Raw genomic sequence first — 17,227 nt, 5'->3', positions numbered from 1 at the left:
TAGCTTGCTTAGTCCTACTCTCTAATGAACTTTTAGTTAGGCTTTACAAATTCTTAGCTAAAAACCTTACATCTTTTGATATGTTACAGTGTGCCCATTCTCCGTGTCTTATAATATGTCATCAACACACTTTTTCATCAATGGCTCAGCTGATCCTTGTACTTCATTATAACATCATAACTTCAACCTTTCTCTTGGTGTACTAGTTACATCTTATTGATTGCCTCCTCCTTGTCAATCAACTAATTGATAGTATTTGGATCACTAAAGCAATTGTCATTCCTGCAAATAGCAAGTTTGACATCAATGACAAAACAATGATTGAGAACATTCTTTACCATTTCTATATATCATTCCAACAACTTTCCTCATGATCTTTTCAATCATTTCCAACAATCTCCCTCTTTGGCATTGATGGAAAACCAAACTAATCAATTGATCAACTTAGTTACCAACAAGATTGTATACATTATCTGCTATTGAATCTACTAGCTTTATCTTTACTAGCTGATCTCATATATCTCACTCTTTCATATATATTTCCCTCTTGCTTTGTATTGATCAGGTTTCACATTTCTCCCTCTTTGACATAAATGCCAAAGATGTAGCATCTTTATTATGCAAAATATGAGCTTTGGCTTCTTGTTGTTTTCTCCCTCTATCACCATGCTTGTGATTGATTTGGAGTTTCTGCTCCTGTTGTGATCCTCTGCATCATTCTTCTGATATTTCAATGATTCATTGCTGGTGATGTAAGGTAGCTTCCTTTTTGCTTTAAACTGCTTGAGTTAGGGGTATTACCCCCAACTTGCCTCTAAGATATTCATAAGCATCCTTTGGCAATGGTTTGGTGAAGATATCTACAGTTTGTTCCTTTGTGTGAATGTATTCCAACTTCACTTGTTTGTCTTCTACTAGTTCTTTAACATAATGATACTTGATTGTGATGTGCTTGGTTTTTGCATGCATTACTAGATTTTTGGATATGTTTATAGCACTTGTGTTATCACAATACAATATCACAGGTTTTGTTACCTCTTCTTTCATTCCTTCCAATAGATGTGCGAGCCACACAATGTTTGTGCAATTGACTGCTGTTGCCACATATTCTGACTCTGCAGTGGACTGAGATGTGCATGTTTGTTTCTTGCTAGTCTAGGTAACTAGCCTTTTGCCTAGAAATAATGTGCCTCCACTTATGCTTTTTCTATCATCAATGTTGCCTCCCCAATCTGCATCTGTATATGCATTGAGCTCAAATTTTCCATTCTTTTTGTAGTATAGACCAAAGTTATCAGTTCCTCTGAGATATCTCATTATCCTTTTTACTACTATGAGATGATTTTATTTAAGATTAGCAGAGAATCTAGCCACTATTCCAACTGCTAATGCTATGTCTGGTCTACTATGTACAACATATTGTAGTTTTCCAATCATGGATTTGTACATTGTTTGATTGACTTTAGCTGATTCATCATTTTTGGACAACTTATTTCCTGTTGCCATTAGTGTGCTGACCGGTTTGGACTCCTCTAATTCGAATGTTTTAAGAATCTCTTTGATGTACTTTGATTGTGTCACAAATATACCATGTTTGAGTTGATGTACTTGCAATCCAACAAAGAATTTGATTTCTCCAAACATAGACATCTCAAATTCATGTTTCATTTAGTCACCAAAGCCTTTGCAAAGCACTTCCTTTCCACCAAACACTATGTCATCCACAAAGATTTTAGATACAATAATGTCTTTACCTTCTTCTGCTTTGATGTACATGTTGCTGTTATCATCAATTCTTTCAAATCCTATTTGTATTAGATACTTGTGAAGTCTCTCATACCATGCTCTAGGTGCTTGTTTCAAACCATAGAGTGCTTTATGTAGCTTACAAACCATATCCCTGTTGTTTTCTTCAACAAATCCTTTTGGTTGTTCAATGTAGACTTCTTCTTCTAGTATGCCATTTAAAAAAGTAGATTTTACATCGATAGACTTTAAAATCTTTATATGCAGCATATGCAAGTAAAGTTCTTACTCCTTCCATTCTAGCAACAGGGGCAAATGTTTCCCCATAGTCTATTCCTTCTTCTTGAGCATAACCCTTGCATACTAGTCTAGCTTTGTTTCTGGTAATCTCACCATTCTCATCTAGCTTGTTTCTGAATACCCACTTGGTGCCAATCACATTCTTGTCAACTAGTCTAGGAACCAGACTCCAGGTTTTGTTCTTCTTTATTTGATCAATCTCTTCTTCCATAGCTTTGTACCAGTCATCATCTTGTAATGCACCATATACTGTCTTAGGTTCAGATTTGTTGATTAGACATGATTCATGTCTTAGTCTGTTCCTTGTCATTGGTCTTGCATCTTTGTCACCAATTATCTGTTTAGCAGGGTGATGTCTTTTTACATATTTAGATAATCTTGGTTTTGTCCTTGTTTCCATGTTTGATATTTTTGATTCAGGGTCACTATTTACTGAGTTTTCAGGTTGTTCTATGTCTCTTTCATTTGTACTGACTTCAGAATTAGATTGTGCATTTTCTTCATTCTGCAACTCAGCTTCTGAATGCAACTCGACATTCATTGGTTGTGAGTCAGTTGAAACTGAAACTTGTTGTTGAGTTTCAATTTGATTGACATCATCCTCATCAGTCATTCCTTCATAAGAAGACACAAAGGTTCTGTATTCATCCATTCTTTTTGGTTCTTTAGCTTGGACTTCTGTATGTTCATCAAAGTTTACATTTGCACTTTCCACAATTTTATTAGTGTTAGTATTCAAACACTTGTATGCCTTACTTCTAGTGGAATAACCAAGGAATATGCCTTCGTCACTTTTTGCATCAAATTTTCCATTTCTAGCATCTTTAAGGATAAAATATTTGCAACCAAATACTTTGAAATGTTTAACATTGGGTGAGTGACCATACCATAATTCAAAAGGTGTTGTATTTGTACCTTTCTTGACTTGTACTCGGTTCAGTGTATGAACAGCTACACTTACAACTTCTCTCCAGTATTTTAGAGCAACAGTCTTTTCCATCATTTATGTTTTGGCATAGTCAATCATAGATCTATTTCTTCTTTTAGCAATTCCATTCTGTGGGGAAGTTCTTGGAGCTGACATTTGTCTTTTGATTCCTTTATCATTACAAAATATCTCGAATTCATTTGATGTAAATTCACCACCTCTATTTGATCTTAAGCATTTCAAGCTTTTTCCTGTTTCCTTTTCAACTCTAGCCACATACCACTTAAACATTTGAAAAGCATCAGATTTTTGTTTTAAGAACATAATAGTCATCATCCTGGAATAGTCATCAACATACAACATTATGTATTTATCTCCTCTATAGCTTTGTACTTCCATTGGACCACATAAGTCAGTATGAACTAGTTCAATTACTTCTTTGGATGTATAGTTTTTGCTTTTGAAACTTGACTTTATCATCTTTCCTAGCTAACATTGTTTGCACATAATATTATCAGGCTTCTTCAATTTTGGTAAACCTCTGACTTTCTTCATTTTACTGATCTTGACCAGATTGTCAAAGTTGACATGACATAATCTTCTATGCCACAACCATTCATCATCAAATTTTGCAATAAAACAAGAAACATCATCCATATCAAGGTAAAACAGATTACTCCTTGTTTGATCTCCTTTTCCTATCAGTTTACCATTAGTATCATAGATTTTTGTAGTTTTGTTTCCAAATTCTACTTTGCATCCTATATTGCCAAACTGTGAGACACTCAGCAAATTGTAGTTTAATCCTTCAACATGGTATGCATTATCACATGAAATTTGTTCTGTGAGCTTAATGGAACCTTTTCCTTTGATTTGACATGGAGCATCATTACCAAATCTAACACTATTTCCATCATACTGAGTAAAGTTAACAAACTTACTTTTGTCTCCTGTCATGTGATGTGAGCATCCACTGTCTATGATCCACCTATCATTCTTGTTCATACATGTTACCAATGTTGTGGGCTCTTCTTCATCAGATTGATCCTTCATGGCTACATAAACAACTTCATCATCATTGTCATCAGAATTTTCTTCAACAATATAACACTTCTTACCTATTTCTTTGTAATCTCTCTTGTCATCATCTCTTCTAAATTTTTTTTTGTTGCCTTCCTTGTAATCCTTTTTCTGTGGACACTTGGCTACAATATGACCTACTTCATTGCAATTGAAACAAATGATAGGCATCTTACCTTTGAATTTTCCTTTTCCTCTGTGAAATCTTCTAGCAAGCAGTGCTTCCAATTGTTCCACATCTTTCTCATCAGTACTATTGTCACTGGATACATACTTCATTTTTCTTCCTTTCTTTGATTTCACCTATTCAGCATCTTTTAGTGATAACTTAGCCTTAAAAGAAAAGTCAACATTCTCTAGTCTGTAGTTGTCAAAATTAGATAACTCAAAAGCAATGAGTCTACCTATTATACTTTCAAAATTTAGATTGTTTCCTGGTATACACCTTAGTTCTTGTATTGCCGATACTCTAATAGCATAGATAGGGAGAAAAGTTCTTAAGAACTTACTATTAAAAATATCTTCATCCAGTTGACCACTTAAGCATCTTATTGCACTTACCACTTCTTTTATTCTTGCGCCATACTGAGCAACATTCTCATTTTCCTCCATTTTCATATCATCAAACTTTCCTCTGAGATTTTCTCTTTTTGCTCTTTGTACATTCTGATCTCCTCCATAGATGTCTAATAGGGCTTTCCACATTTTGAATGCAGTGTCACATCCTTTGATATCATCAAATTCAGCATAGTTGAGTGCAGAGGCAATCTCCAACATTGTTTGATTGTGTTCCTACTTGTTTTTCATGTCTTCTATAGTAAGAGTACCAGTTGGATCTACATGTTCAGTGACAATTGAATTTTGAGCATAATCTCCTATGGATCCAAGATGTAGCTTCATCAAACTTTTCCATGCAACAAAGTTGTCTTTGTTGAGCTTGGGAACCTCTGTCTTAGGCATTTTGATCTTTTCTGCTTATAGTTCCTTTAAACTGAATCGACAGTAAAGCTCTGATACCAATTGTTAGAATTCTTTAGAATAACTGAGAGGGGGAGGGGGGGGGGGGGGTGAATTAGTTATTCAAGGTCCAAATGCCCTAATAATACTTTTTCTGTACTTTTAATAAATCCATACACTTTTCATCCATCCAAACTTAAATCAACCATATTAGCAAGTTACAGTAAATCAACATGCAGAAATAAAGCATTCAAGATCAACACATGACACAATGATTTACATGGAAACCCAATTTGAGAAAAACCACCAGTAACATGCTACTTGATTCTCACTCTTCTAAAGTGATGCCCTGTTAAAGGCTTACAACACACTGTTAAATATGACCTTGTTAGAGGATTTCACCAAACTGTTAGGAATGGGCCTGGTTAAAGGACTTTAGAACATTCACTTGGAATGTCACCCTGTTAGAGGATTTATCTCATGGTTATCAAACCAACCTAAGTCCATAGGATTTAAACTAACTATTACAATTGCTAGAAAGTAACGATAATAGCTTTTTGATTTGATATAACTTACAACATACTTTGTAGATTTCAGATCACACTTTTAGTTCAATCCTTATGCTTGGCTTCAACCACTTCAGCTCTGATTGGTTGTCTTCATATCAAGCTTTGTCTCCTTGAGTCTTCTTACTCATCATGCCAATGCATCCATATCTGGGGTCTTCTTATTGAAATAGAGTAACTATGCTCTCTCTCCTCCTTAGAACCTCTTTTAGCATTTTTATGCTTTCATGCTTGACCGCCTCTCTCTCTTACTATCTTTTCCATGAACTTATGTCTCCTTAAATAGAAATTTGATTTTTTCCTTTGCCGCTCAATTCTCCTTCTCCAATTTTAGGGTTTCAAAGTGTATTAGGTAGGATACAATGTATCTACCTCATATCTTGTTCTCATCTAGAAACTTCATCAGTTGTATCCTTAAAATGTTTTACATGGTGTTTTGTGCCACCAGCTCATCATTCTTATCTTCCATTTAATTTACAAACTTCTAGATAACAACCTTTTCGGCTTAGATCTGGTGAATCTTTGATTTTCAAAATAATGCAGCAACTCGGCATTATTGTTTTTACTAGTGCTCGACATCTCTGTGTTACTCGACACTATTCATTTTACTGGTGCTCGACATCTCTGTGTTACTCGGCACTATTGGTTTTACTCAGCACTTCATATCACTCAGCACTTGAAGTTTACTCGGCACTTGATATCACTCGGCACTTGAAGTTTACTCAGCACTTGATATCACTCGGCACTTGAAGTTTACTCGGCTTCAACTAGGAATCTGCTCAACTCCTACTAGCTTGCTCGACTCCTACTCTTTAATGAACTTTTAGTTAGGCTTTACAAATGTCTTAGCTAAAAACCTTACATCTTTTGATATGTTACAGTGTGCCCATTCTTTGTGTGTTATAGTATGTCATTAACACACTTTTTCATCAATGGCTCAGCTGATCCTTGTACTTCATTATAACATCATAACTTCAACCTTTCTCTTGGTGTACTAGTTAAATCTTATTGATTGCCTCCTCCTTGTCAATCAACTAATTGATAGTATTTGGATCACTAAAGCAATTGTCATTCTTGAAAATAGCAAGTTTGACATCAATGACAAAATAATGATTGAGAACATTCTTTACCATTTCTATATATCATTCCAAAAACTTTCCTCATGATCTTTTCAATCATTTCCAACAAACATATTATCATTATACTCCAAATTGTATGATTCATCATATTTCACACAAGAAACTAGCCAAAAAATATTGAGTTTGGAGAGAAACCTTACGATATTTAGCACATAGCTACCTAAGGATCCAACTCAAAGTGAGAAGCATTTTGCAACAATGCTTTAGACTCAGAAGAAGTTAGATGTATTAGTAAAAAAAGAGGCTAATGTTAAGGCCAAATTAATACAAATATAGTTTGCTATCACCCCACATCTAGAAGTATTGCATAAGGAAGTGGCCTATGCAAAAAATGTTTTAAAGAAAGATCCTAATCTTTCTACATTAGAAGGCCTTGTACATCTTGCAGAGATAGCCATCTAGCTCAAAGCACTAGGAATTGCCTTAGACAATTGGGATGCTTCTCTGAAGAGGATAATGGAGGTAAATAAAACTTTTTTGGCTAAATATTCTATTCATTCTTAGGACCCTTTGACATAAGTGTCAAAAAGGGAGAGATATTCATGTAAGGGGCAGATATAATAAATATAGGAAATAAGAATGGATGTGTAAATAAAGGGAGTAATACTCAAATGGGGAGATATTCAAATTTTGAATTTTGAGGAGTGATAAGGAGATACAGCCAAAAGGACAACAAAAACTGCAAGAAGATGTGTGAAAGGGGGAGCAGACACAGAGTAGAAATAGAGGAAAATGAATGATAAGGCAAATAATGAAACCAACATGAGACAAATTCAGCTTAAGAGAATTTTGTTATAGAAATGGCACATTAGCTCAGGGGGAGTTACAAGTTTTTGAGGTATATAGCCTTCTACAAAATTTTGAACAAGTTTTTGAAGTTTTGTACATATGTCAAATACAATGTCTATTATACTCATAGAGACCAGACTCATAATGCTTAGTTAAGTGTTTTTGCTACTCATGTCAAAGGTGGAGATTGTTGGTTTTAGATTGTTTTTGACAATTGAGTGTCAACACACTTAACTGATTCTTAAGTTGATGCTGAGTATAATACATATGCTGAGCTATAGTATGTGTCAAGCTAGAAATTCAACAGGTGCCAAGTGAACTTCAAGTGCCAAGCAAGTATCAAGTGTTGAGTGATAAGTGATGCCAAGTCACTATAGGTGTCGGGCAAAGTATAGATGCCAAGTGAAATAGAATTACTATAGGAGTTGAGTTAGATAGAATTTCTGTATGTGCTGAGCATCAACAACTAGTAAGTGCCAAGTAACACATAATCAACATATGAGTTTGTGCCTTCACAAACTTAGATGTAAACCATTTTTGAAGCCGACTTAAGATGAATCTCAAAGGATCTTGAAGATACGATTGAATCTTTTGCATTTCCTATGTAATCAACATGCAGTCAATAAGAAAAATGGAGAAAGCATGCAACCAATAGGAAAAGTGAAAGAATTGAGTAGGAAAAGAAGAATGAATTTTGATCGTAGATTCATACCTAACCCTAAGTTTTTGAAGCCTTTAAAAGGAGGACGAAACACAATTATTTGTGTGCATGAGTAAGAGTTTATGGACGAATGCTAGCAAAGTGCAGAAGGGTGTAAACACTTAGAAAAGGAAGAGTAGCATTGTAGAATCTAGTTGATCAGAACTTAGAGGAGAGACATATCAGATTAAGGAAGGATTAGAATAAATAGAGTAGAACAAGGATATGGAATCAACAATTGGAGATTGCAAGTCATCAGGTCAAGACTTTCTAATACTCTCTAGCCATTATATTAGGAATGAAAATCCTATGATGATAGGTTGGTTTAATAGCCATGTTGTAAGCCTTTAAACAATGTGCTAAATCCTTTAATAGGGTAACATTCTAAGGGAGTGTTTGTAAATCCTTTAACTAGGCCGCTTTTAACAAAGTGTAAAGTCTTTAATAGGACAAGCCTTTTACATGGTAGACCATTGGGAGTGGTCAAACTTTGTAACCTTAAAAAGTTACATATTGCTGTAGTGATACTTTATGGGTGTCATCCCCACCCTAGTTTTACCTTCTCATTTTGGAGGGTTTTTAGGTTACCAAACTCTTGTGTTACCTATTTTCATGCATGTCTTTATTTTTATGTTAAGTAGATATGTTAGATGCATGTGAATGATTTTAGCTAAAAGTTTAAAAAGGTTAAAGTTAGTTACTTCTAATTCACCCCCCCTTAGAAGTAAATCTTCCCACTTGCAAATTCCAACACCCCTTTTAGGTTGAAACCCCAACATCACATTTTGGGATGCCTGTGCTTTGTAGTAGCAAATAAATATTTAAAATCATATTTTAGGGCATACAATTAGCTAGCATAATCCATCAAGGCTGCCAAATAATCCATTTCCACTTTCATAGTACTAGACTCATTTTCTTCCATAATATCCATGCCATACTTAGTCTCTTCTTTCTTGAAACACATTAACCGTTCTTGCTTGACATAATTTTGTAGCCACCCATCTATTCCCCCACGATCCATTCCCAACATTATCTTTAGCAAAGACACATTCCTCTAAAAAATAAGCTTCTTCCATGAGAGCACATAAGGGTCTAGGGTGTATAAATGTATACTTGAGTACCTCCCTTCCTTGTTGATGAATACAATACTAATGTTTGGGAAAGGAGAACCTAGATGTTTCAAGCCAAGATTCTCTAAGACATTATAGGATTTCGTAGAAGATTGTTGCATGTTAACAATTTGCAGATAGCCTTCATAACGACCTTTATTTCATAGTGAACAAGGGACATTTTAATGCAATGCAATGGACATTCCCATAAAACCATCACTGAGCACCATCGTTATAGCATCATAATTAAATTATGGTCTATTTTGAAAAGCCTTTTGTCATGGACCTCCCCCAAGAACAATAATGATCTCTTCTTCAGTTCCCTAAGTGAAAATGAGATCCATAGATTTCACTCTGTATATATTAATCTAACAACCATCTAGAAAAGTGACTCACTAATATGTTGCAAAAAGCACCAATGTGGATATAAATTAATCTTACACATTTTGATCTAAAAAATTTCTTACTTGTAATCAAAATCCTCTACCTCAATGAACACATTTTTCCTTCATCAATTTTGCACTCTTTTGATCTTAGGGCTAAACAAATATTAATGAGCCATCAAATAAGTACACCAACAACTTTGTGTTGAGTTCCTAAAGGGACAAGAAACTCAACCCAAACAGTTACCACATATCCATCAAAACACCCACATTGAGACTATAATAACATGCACCACAAAGCCATGTGTACCTTAAAAAATTGGGATCACTGAACAATAGGTCTCGGTGGAAAGGATGATGATAACTATCTTGGGGCCCCATCAAGTCACATGTTTTCCAAAGGACTCACTAATCTCATCAAGTCGTTCCACTGCCGCCACCTTGACTTTGTTGTTTATTATAATAGAGCAACTTGTTTCATGGTGAACCCTCACTCTATGCCTAGTTGGATGCCAATATAATAAACTGCTGCATTATTGGCTAATTCATTTAGTTAGATCATTGCCCACTTAGAAGATATGCAATATTATAAAACCAAATTCAACATATAATTTTGAACTAAGTGGAAGTCAAATTTGTGATTTCCAACTAGGGGTAAATGTGAAATAAAATTTGTTGTTGTAAAGAATCTCATTTCAAATGCATTATGTTTCCTTTCAAATCAAATCAACACTTTGACCTCAAATAGACACTTAAATTTTGCATCATTCTTAGTCATAAACTTTAAGAATTCGAATTTCTCACTAGATACCTTTCCTTTTGATGTCTTGCCACACATCCTTCTTTGCTACATGAAATTAGATTCTTTCTGAAATACCATTAAAGTTGATTTTTAACATACCTCAACTTGGAATAATTTACCTCACTCATTAAAACTTTTGAAAATAAATAAGTTTTATGTAATACATTTTAAAATCTCATATTGTGAAAACTTGGAGTTCATTTGTGTGAATCTATAAACATCTCTATCTATTATTCAAACATATTAAAGAACCCAAATTGATCTCTAGACGACACTTGTCTTCTCTTTATCACAAAACCCCCACAAACAAATTCCTTAGAAAAGCTGGAATGAGACAAAATTTAGATTGTAAAATAAATTGCGAGGCCCAAAGAACTGGTCAACTTCGTTGCCATCGAATGCCGGCCTTTTCTACTATAAAAAAAAGGAGGGAATCCTTGTATTTTTATCATTTGGTTTATCCATTTCCTTGTCTTTTCTCCCTCATTTGACCTCGAAATAAAAGATGCTGTTCACTGTGTGATGTCACGGACCCCAAATTTCATTGAAATGAATCTACAACCATTGTCTTTGAAACGCCATAAAAGGCCATTTGCTGTAGAGCAAATTCAGTGCAGATAGTAGTTGAATCTTCGACTCTCATAGTATCGAGCTAATTTGATTTTCGTCAAGGTCAGCAGATCGAATCCCCCCGTGTTTACAATGGCTCCCATTGCTGTTGGCGACAAGATTCCAGATGGAACCCTCGGCTGGTTTGATGCAGAAGACAACCTTCAGCAAGTGTCTCTTCACTCTCTCGCGGCAGGCAAAAAGGTTATCCTTTTCGGTGTACCTGGCGCCTTCACTCCTACCTGCAGGTTTCATTTCCTTCTTTTCCCGTTAAATTTAAAGCAAGAGGATTTATGTAAATAGAAATTTCTATATCGCTTTTGCCTTCAGCTAAATTGCTTGTTCCAAAGGACTGAAACCCTAGGCTTACATGTGCTGATCTAGGCTTGATATTTAGTCACTCTAGATTGATGAGATTTTAAACTTATTTGGTAGAATTTTATAAATTTTCTGATCTACGCTTGATTTAAAATATATTTAGTTGAAATTTACAAATTTCCTGATCTAAGCTTGATATCTAGTGATTCTAGATTGATAAGGTTGATTTTAAAATTATTTCATAGAATTTTATAAATTTGCTGATCTACGCCTGATTTAAAAAATATTTAGTTGAATTTTACAAATTTCCTGATCTAAGCTTGATATCTAGTGATTTTAGATTCATAAAGAGTTTGATTTTAAAATTATTAAATGAATTTTATAAAATTCATTTTGGTACTTTTTCTGTTAAGCTGTATTCTATGGCCGGCTGTATTATATTATTTCTGAATTCAGAGATTTTATTGTTTTCATTCAATATATTTCATAATTTAGTCATTTCTTTGTTGTAAATTTTTTCTGTTAGAATATCTGAAACTTACTCTTCGTATATCACATGTATTAAACAAAATTCTACTCGTTGATAAATCTTTCTATAAAAATATGATTGCGGATTAATTTAATACATTATATAAATAATTTAATTGAGAAACTTTCCTTCCAAATTTTATAATCCTGGAACATTTTACATAATTTTTCTCCAAATTCTACAATGAGAGAGCATATGTTTATCATCAATTGAAAGTAATATTTATATTTATTTATTATCAACTGGATTGTAAAATGAGATAAGTTTAATACAAAATCCCAGAACAAAAATAAATAAAACAATCCGTGTGCTTGGTTGCTTAACTCCTGCCTGCAAGTTGCATTTCAAACTTTCAAACTTTCTTTATTTTGTGCCTTTCTCCTTAAATTTACAGCCACTGGTTTTTGTAATAAGTTGACGTTTCCAAAATCTCTTTTAGCAGAGGCATTCGGTTTAATTGCATCCACTTATTGTAGATTAATTTAGTTAATTTGCAAATTATTTATTTGAACTCTATGAAGTTGTTTTCGCTACTTTCTTGCCTAGAGGTTTATTGATTTTTTTAAAATTATAAAAGAATATAACATAGAAATCGATACAGTAAACATTATTAAAATAGAAGAAATCATCCAATCACGCTTGTAAAACGGCTCAATTATAGAGCTAATAAAAAGAAAAAAAGAAACGAACAAACTAAATATAATTCTTCCAGTCACCCCAATATGAGGATATCACAGTAAGATTTCATTTCAATATTTAGGACATAAGTTTATTGTTTTCTTACAGCATAGATTTCACAATTTCCCGATGTTTATCATTTTGTCATGTTTTTTCAGGTAGAGAGAACTTTGATTCTGATCAATCAAATTATGACTTTGAATGAAAATTCTAAGTTTGAAATTAAATAATTTATTAAAAATGTAACTGTAAGATGTTATGATCTAATTACAGATATATATTATTACTATTTTTAATATAATAATTATATCATAAAATTAGTTAACCTATTTTTTAGGGACATTCGTTATCACATTGAATTGAAAAATAGTATAAGTTGGGTGATAAATTTTAAATTTGAAAAAAAATAAATAAAAATAATTTGATTGAAAATAGTTACATTATTTTAAACTTATTTTATTTATTATTTTTTTATTTTTTATTTTTAATAATTGATTTGAATTTGTCTATTATCTTTATATTATTCAAGAAATAATACTATTTTTGTCAAATCAATGTATTACATTTGATTATAAAGTCTTATTTAGTACTAATAAGATATTAAAAACTATAAGAAACTTAACTTTATTTTGTTACTTGGGAGATTCCTATTTAAACTTGCATTAATATAATTTTCAATAATTGAATCTTATTCATGCTCACCACATAATGCCCTTTCCATATTAGTTGTTAATTCATAAAACATAGAAAGGGGGGAGAGTACTAGGACCTATCTTTCAAATTCATGTTAACACAAATTTAAAACATTTTTTTTTAATCAAAGAAAGCAACCTACTATCTAGTTTACAAATTATTATTATGGATACAAATTCTCAAAACACTAAATTGGTTATAAGAAATGTAAAACTAATAATTACTTTTTCCTAAAAATAGGATAGATACTTTTAATTTGGATTTATGAATAAGTTAAAATGAAAACTTTATTTCCAATATAAACACTTGATGATAACACCTAAATAGAATTTGAATATGTGAAATAAATAAAAGCCCCACATTTAAACTATTATACTATATCAATACTCACAAAAATAAATAAATAGTGATATGTTTGTTTTATTTCACTTAACATAACATTTAGCAATGATGCTAACTGTTGTTTTACTTTTGTAGCTTGAAACATGTACCAGGGTTTACCGAGAAGGCTCAAGAGTTGAAGACCAAAGGAATTGATGAAATTATATGCATAAGTGGTATGGTTTTTTTCAATTAGAATAGAAAAACTTTTAAAACTGATAATATTTTTTTTAATAACTTTAAAAATAAGAATATTTATCATTTAAAAATAAATAATTGAAAACCTTTATATATTTAAATAAAATTTTAATTTTATAACTATTTTGAATGGTACCCTTGTTTAATTTGCTATCTTAATCTAATTAATTTTGACTAATGTGTTAAATGTTCTTAAAGATTCTAGTAGTGCATTTTCCTGTAACATTTTTTTTTGGTTAAGATTGTAATAGTGTATTTTCTTGTTAGTAATTTTTTTCTTGGTGTTGTAGTGAACGATCCATTTGTGATGAAAGAATGGTCAAAGACATTCCCAGGAAACAAGAACGTCAAGTTTCTTGCAGATGGATCTGCTAAGTATACTTATGCATTAGGTTTGGAATTGGATTTGACAAGCATGGGATTAGGCATTCGATCTAGAAGGTTTGCGCTTGTCTCTGAGAATCTTGAAGTGAAGGTTGCAAATATAGAAGAAGGTGGCGATTTCACTGTTTCAAGTGCAGATGACATTCTCAAGTATTTAGATGCCTAAAGTGATATATGATATAGGCTATATAAGCATCATATGCATTTTTCTTTGCAGTTTGAAAACTTATTATTACTAAAATCCTAGGACTATATTGTTTTGTTTATATTTTAATATGAAAATTTCAATTTTGTCTCTTTTATTTAATTAAATGTTGTTGGTTTTGAACAAAAGGTTTGATATTGTACTAATTATTACTAAATTAATTTCTATTTATAATTTCTTTATTGAAATTTTCATTTTTAATTTGAATATAAATTAAATTTTTGGTAATTTTTGTGTGCTTAATTTATAAGTTAAACATGGAAGTTCTTTCTCATTATAAGAATTGAAGAATCTTAAAATGTAATAGCTTATTTATTTAGGTTCAATTTGTTTCATGGAATTGGACCGGAATTGAGATAGTGATAATCTAGTTTTGTCAAATTTGCCTTTTGGGTCAAAAATGATAAAGTGGAATTAGATTTGTGGAATTAAATTTTTGGCTCAAAATGAGGTTACCACACTTCTATCTAGATAGGTGGAATTGAGAATTGAATTCCAGGTTTAACTTTTTGAGGATTCAAAAGAAATTAAAATGGATCAATTTTTGAAGTCCGGTGATTGAGTATGTTACCTTTCTTATGTTGTCTCTTATACCAAAATTTATGTGTTTGGTCATGGAACCAAGAAATATGAAGATAATGATTTCGACATTAGGGCCCATGAAAGCTTAGATCTACCATATAGTGATGCATGGTGTTTAGACTTCCTTCCCATGGCTCGACATGGTTTTTGGGGGTTCTTGTTGCAGGTGTCAATGGTTTTGAAAAAAAATATTATGTCTTCATTTGGGATTTGTTTCCCCTCTATTACAACCAACCTTAATATCAAGGGTAGACCTACTATGTAGGCCAACAATGGGCGAGGGAAGGGTGTGTGGTGGTTACTATACAATGACTTGACACACAATATCGATGCCCAAATTTTCCATAAGAGAGTTTGGCCCTCTTCGGCCCTCTAGCTCTGAAGAAAGCTCGCTCTCATGATTGCTATTGTCCACACACCTCCCTATTGAAAAATTTAAAAAGATAAATTAAGTCTAATCCCAGTTCCAATTTTATAAACCAAACACAAAAGATGTATCTTCCCACTCATCTTCCATGTGAACCAAATAGGATAAACAATTATTCCAAAACCATATTACAAAATGCAAAACCATGATTTTGACAAAATATGGTTTTAAATCAAAACCCAATTTTGCTAATTCCTTGAAACAAATGGGCCCTCAAAGTATGGAACCAAATGATAAATTTTCTTTATGTTCTCTATAATTCTCACAAATGATGATAAAAATATTTGTTGGTAGTCTTAAGAAGTTTAGAAGAAAGCAAAAAAAGAAAAACACCTTTACCTATAATAAGGTTTTGACGTACTAGTAACATTTACAATATTTTTTCTTAGGTTGAAAGAAAGAAGCCTAAATTGTTGAAACCATTTCTAGATGTTCTCATTTTTATCATTTGACTTTATTAAATGCCATACTAAAGGATTCTTGATCATAGATTTGATAAGAAAAGGATTAGATATTGAATACTTTGACAAAGATTATTACATTGTCTTTCTTTCCAATCTATGTCTCTTTGGTCACACTTTTGAACCTATATATTATTGTTCTCTAATTTTTCTTAATGGTAGCATCTGAAAGACTTATTTTTATTGATGTGAAGCCTAAAGTTAAGAAATCCATGATTTTAAGTGATAAAAGCTTAGACATTATTATATATGTTATGATGAATTAGGAGTTAAGAAATAATAATTGTAATGACATCAAAATACTAAAAAATTCTATATAAGTTATTAATGTATGATTTTGAACAAGTTGAGACATAGTTTCAATATGTCATCAGACTATTGTCCATCTCCAAACCCATGTAGATTTTTTTATTTGTTATTTATCTCCATTAAGACTCATTCTAAAATGAAAGCAAGGGATATATAGAGAAAACATATCTACATACCTACCCTTATCTATTTTATCCATAATTAACACCCTTTCTGAAAGATATCTTTTATTTAAAAAACAAAGAAAATTAAAAAAAAAAACAACATAAGAAAATATTTCTTTTTGTAGTTTAATTTCTATAAAAAAAACATAGCTAGTGACTTCGTTGAATTAATCAAATTGTAAAACATTAATCAAAAGAAGATGCTTTTCGTAAGTAATTTAAAATAAATAAAGAGTATTAAATTTTCTAACAAACAATGGATAGAATATAAAAAATAACATAAGATAGTCATATAAATGCACATGAGGAGGAAGATAGTGATGACCCAAACAATGCAGGTAACAATAAAAAAGAGTAGAATGAACATCAATGCATTTCGATTGGCTAGGGTTTGTGATTCTAGTAATGGCAGTGACAAGGAAGAAAATGATGACCCAGATGATGATGTTCTTTGCTAGTGCTTCTTGCAATGGTTGTTATGGATAAGGCTAGGAAGATGTGTGTTGGGGTGTGTAAAATTTATTTTCCCCTTGGATGTTGATCTATGTGCTAGAGTCATTAGACCAAACCCTGTTCTATTTTCCTCTGTCCATTGTAGGAATCCATGGATTTTTATTTCACTGTTTTCTCAATGGTGTTGGTGTTGAGGTGTCTTAGGGAGGATTGTTGTTGTCTTATTCCTTGTGCAATAAGGGTTCCTTGGTCTCTTTGAGTCCTTGTTATACTTTGGTGGGCTTAGAGGAGCCAAGGTTGGAATCTTCTATTTTGTTCGATTTGAGACATTCCAATT

General features: G+C 32.4%; 1 protein-coding gene across 1 annotated transcript; it reads left to right on the top strand.

Moving 5' to 3' along the window:
* Positions 1-11,090: 11,090 nt before the first annotated feature.
* On the top strand, positions 11,091-14,601 carry LOC149566535 (peroxiredoxin-2B-like). Its single transcript, XM_089817415.1, has 3 exons — positions 11,091-11,356; positions 13,804-13,883; positions 14,196-14,601. The coding sequence occupies exons 1-3, from the start codon at positions 11,202-11,204 to the stop codon at positions 14,453-14,455; spliced, it is 495 nt and encodes a 164-aa protein (XP_089673541.1). The 5' UTR covers positions 11,091-11,201; the 3' UTR covers positions 14,456-14,601.
* The last annotated feature ends 2,626 nt before the right edge of the window (positions 14,602-17,227 follow it).

This window comes from Cupressus sempervirens, chromosome 3 (genome assembly GCF_028749045.1).
Source record: "Cupressus sempervirens isolate cs-2001-9-10 chromosome 3, ASM2874904v1, whole genome shotgun sequence".
In the NCBI taxonomy this organism is placed as follows: Eukaryota; Viridiplantae; Streptophyta; class Pinopsida; order Cupressales; family Cupressaceae; genus Cupressus; species Cupressus sempervirens.
This window is presented reverse-complemented; position numbering and strand designations above follow the sequence as displayed.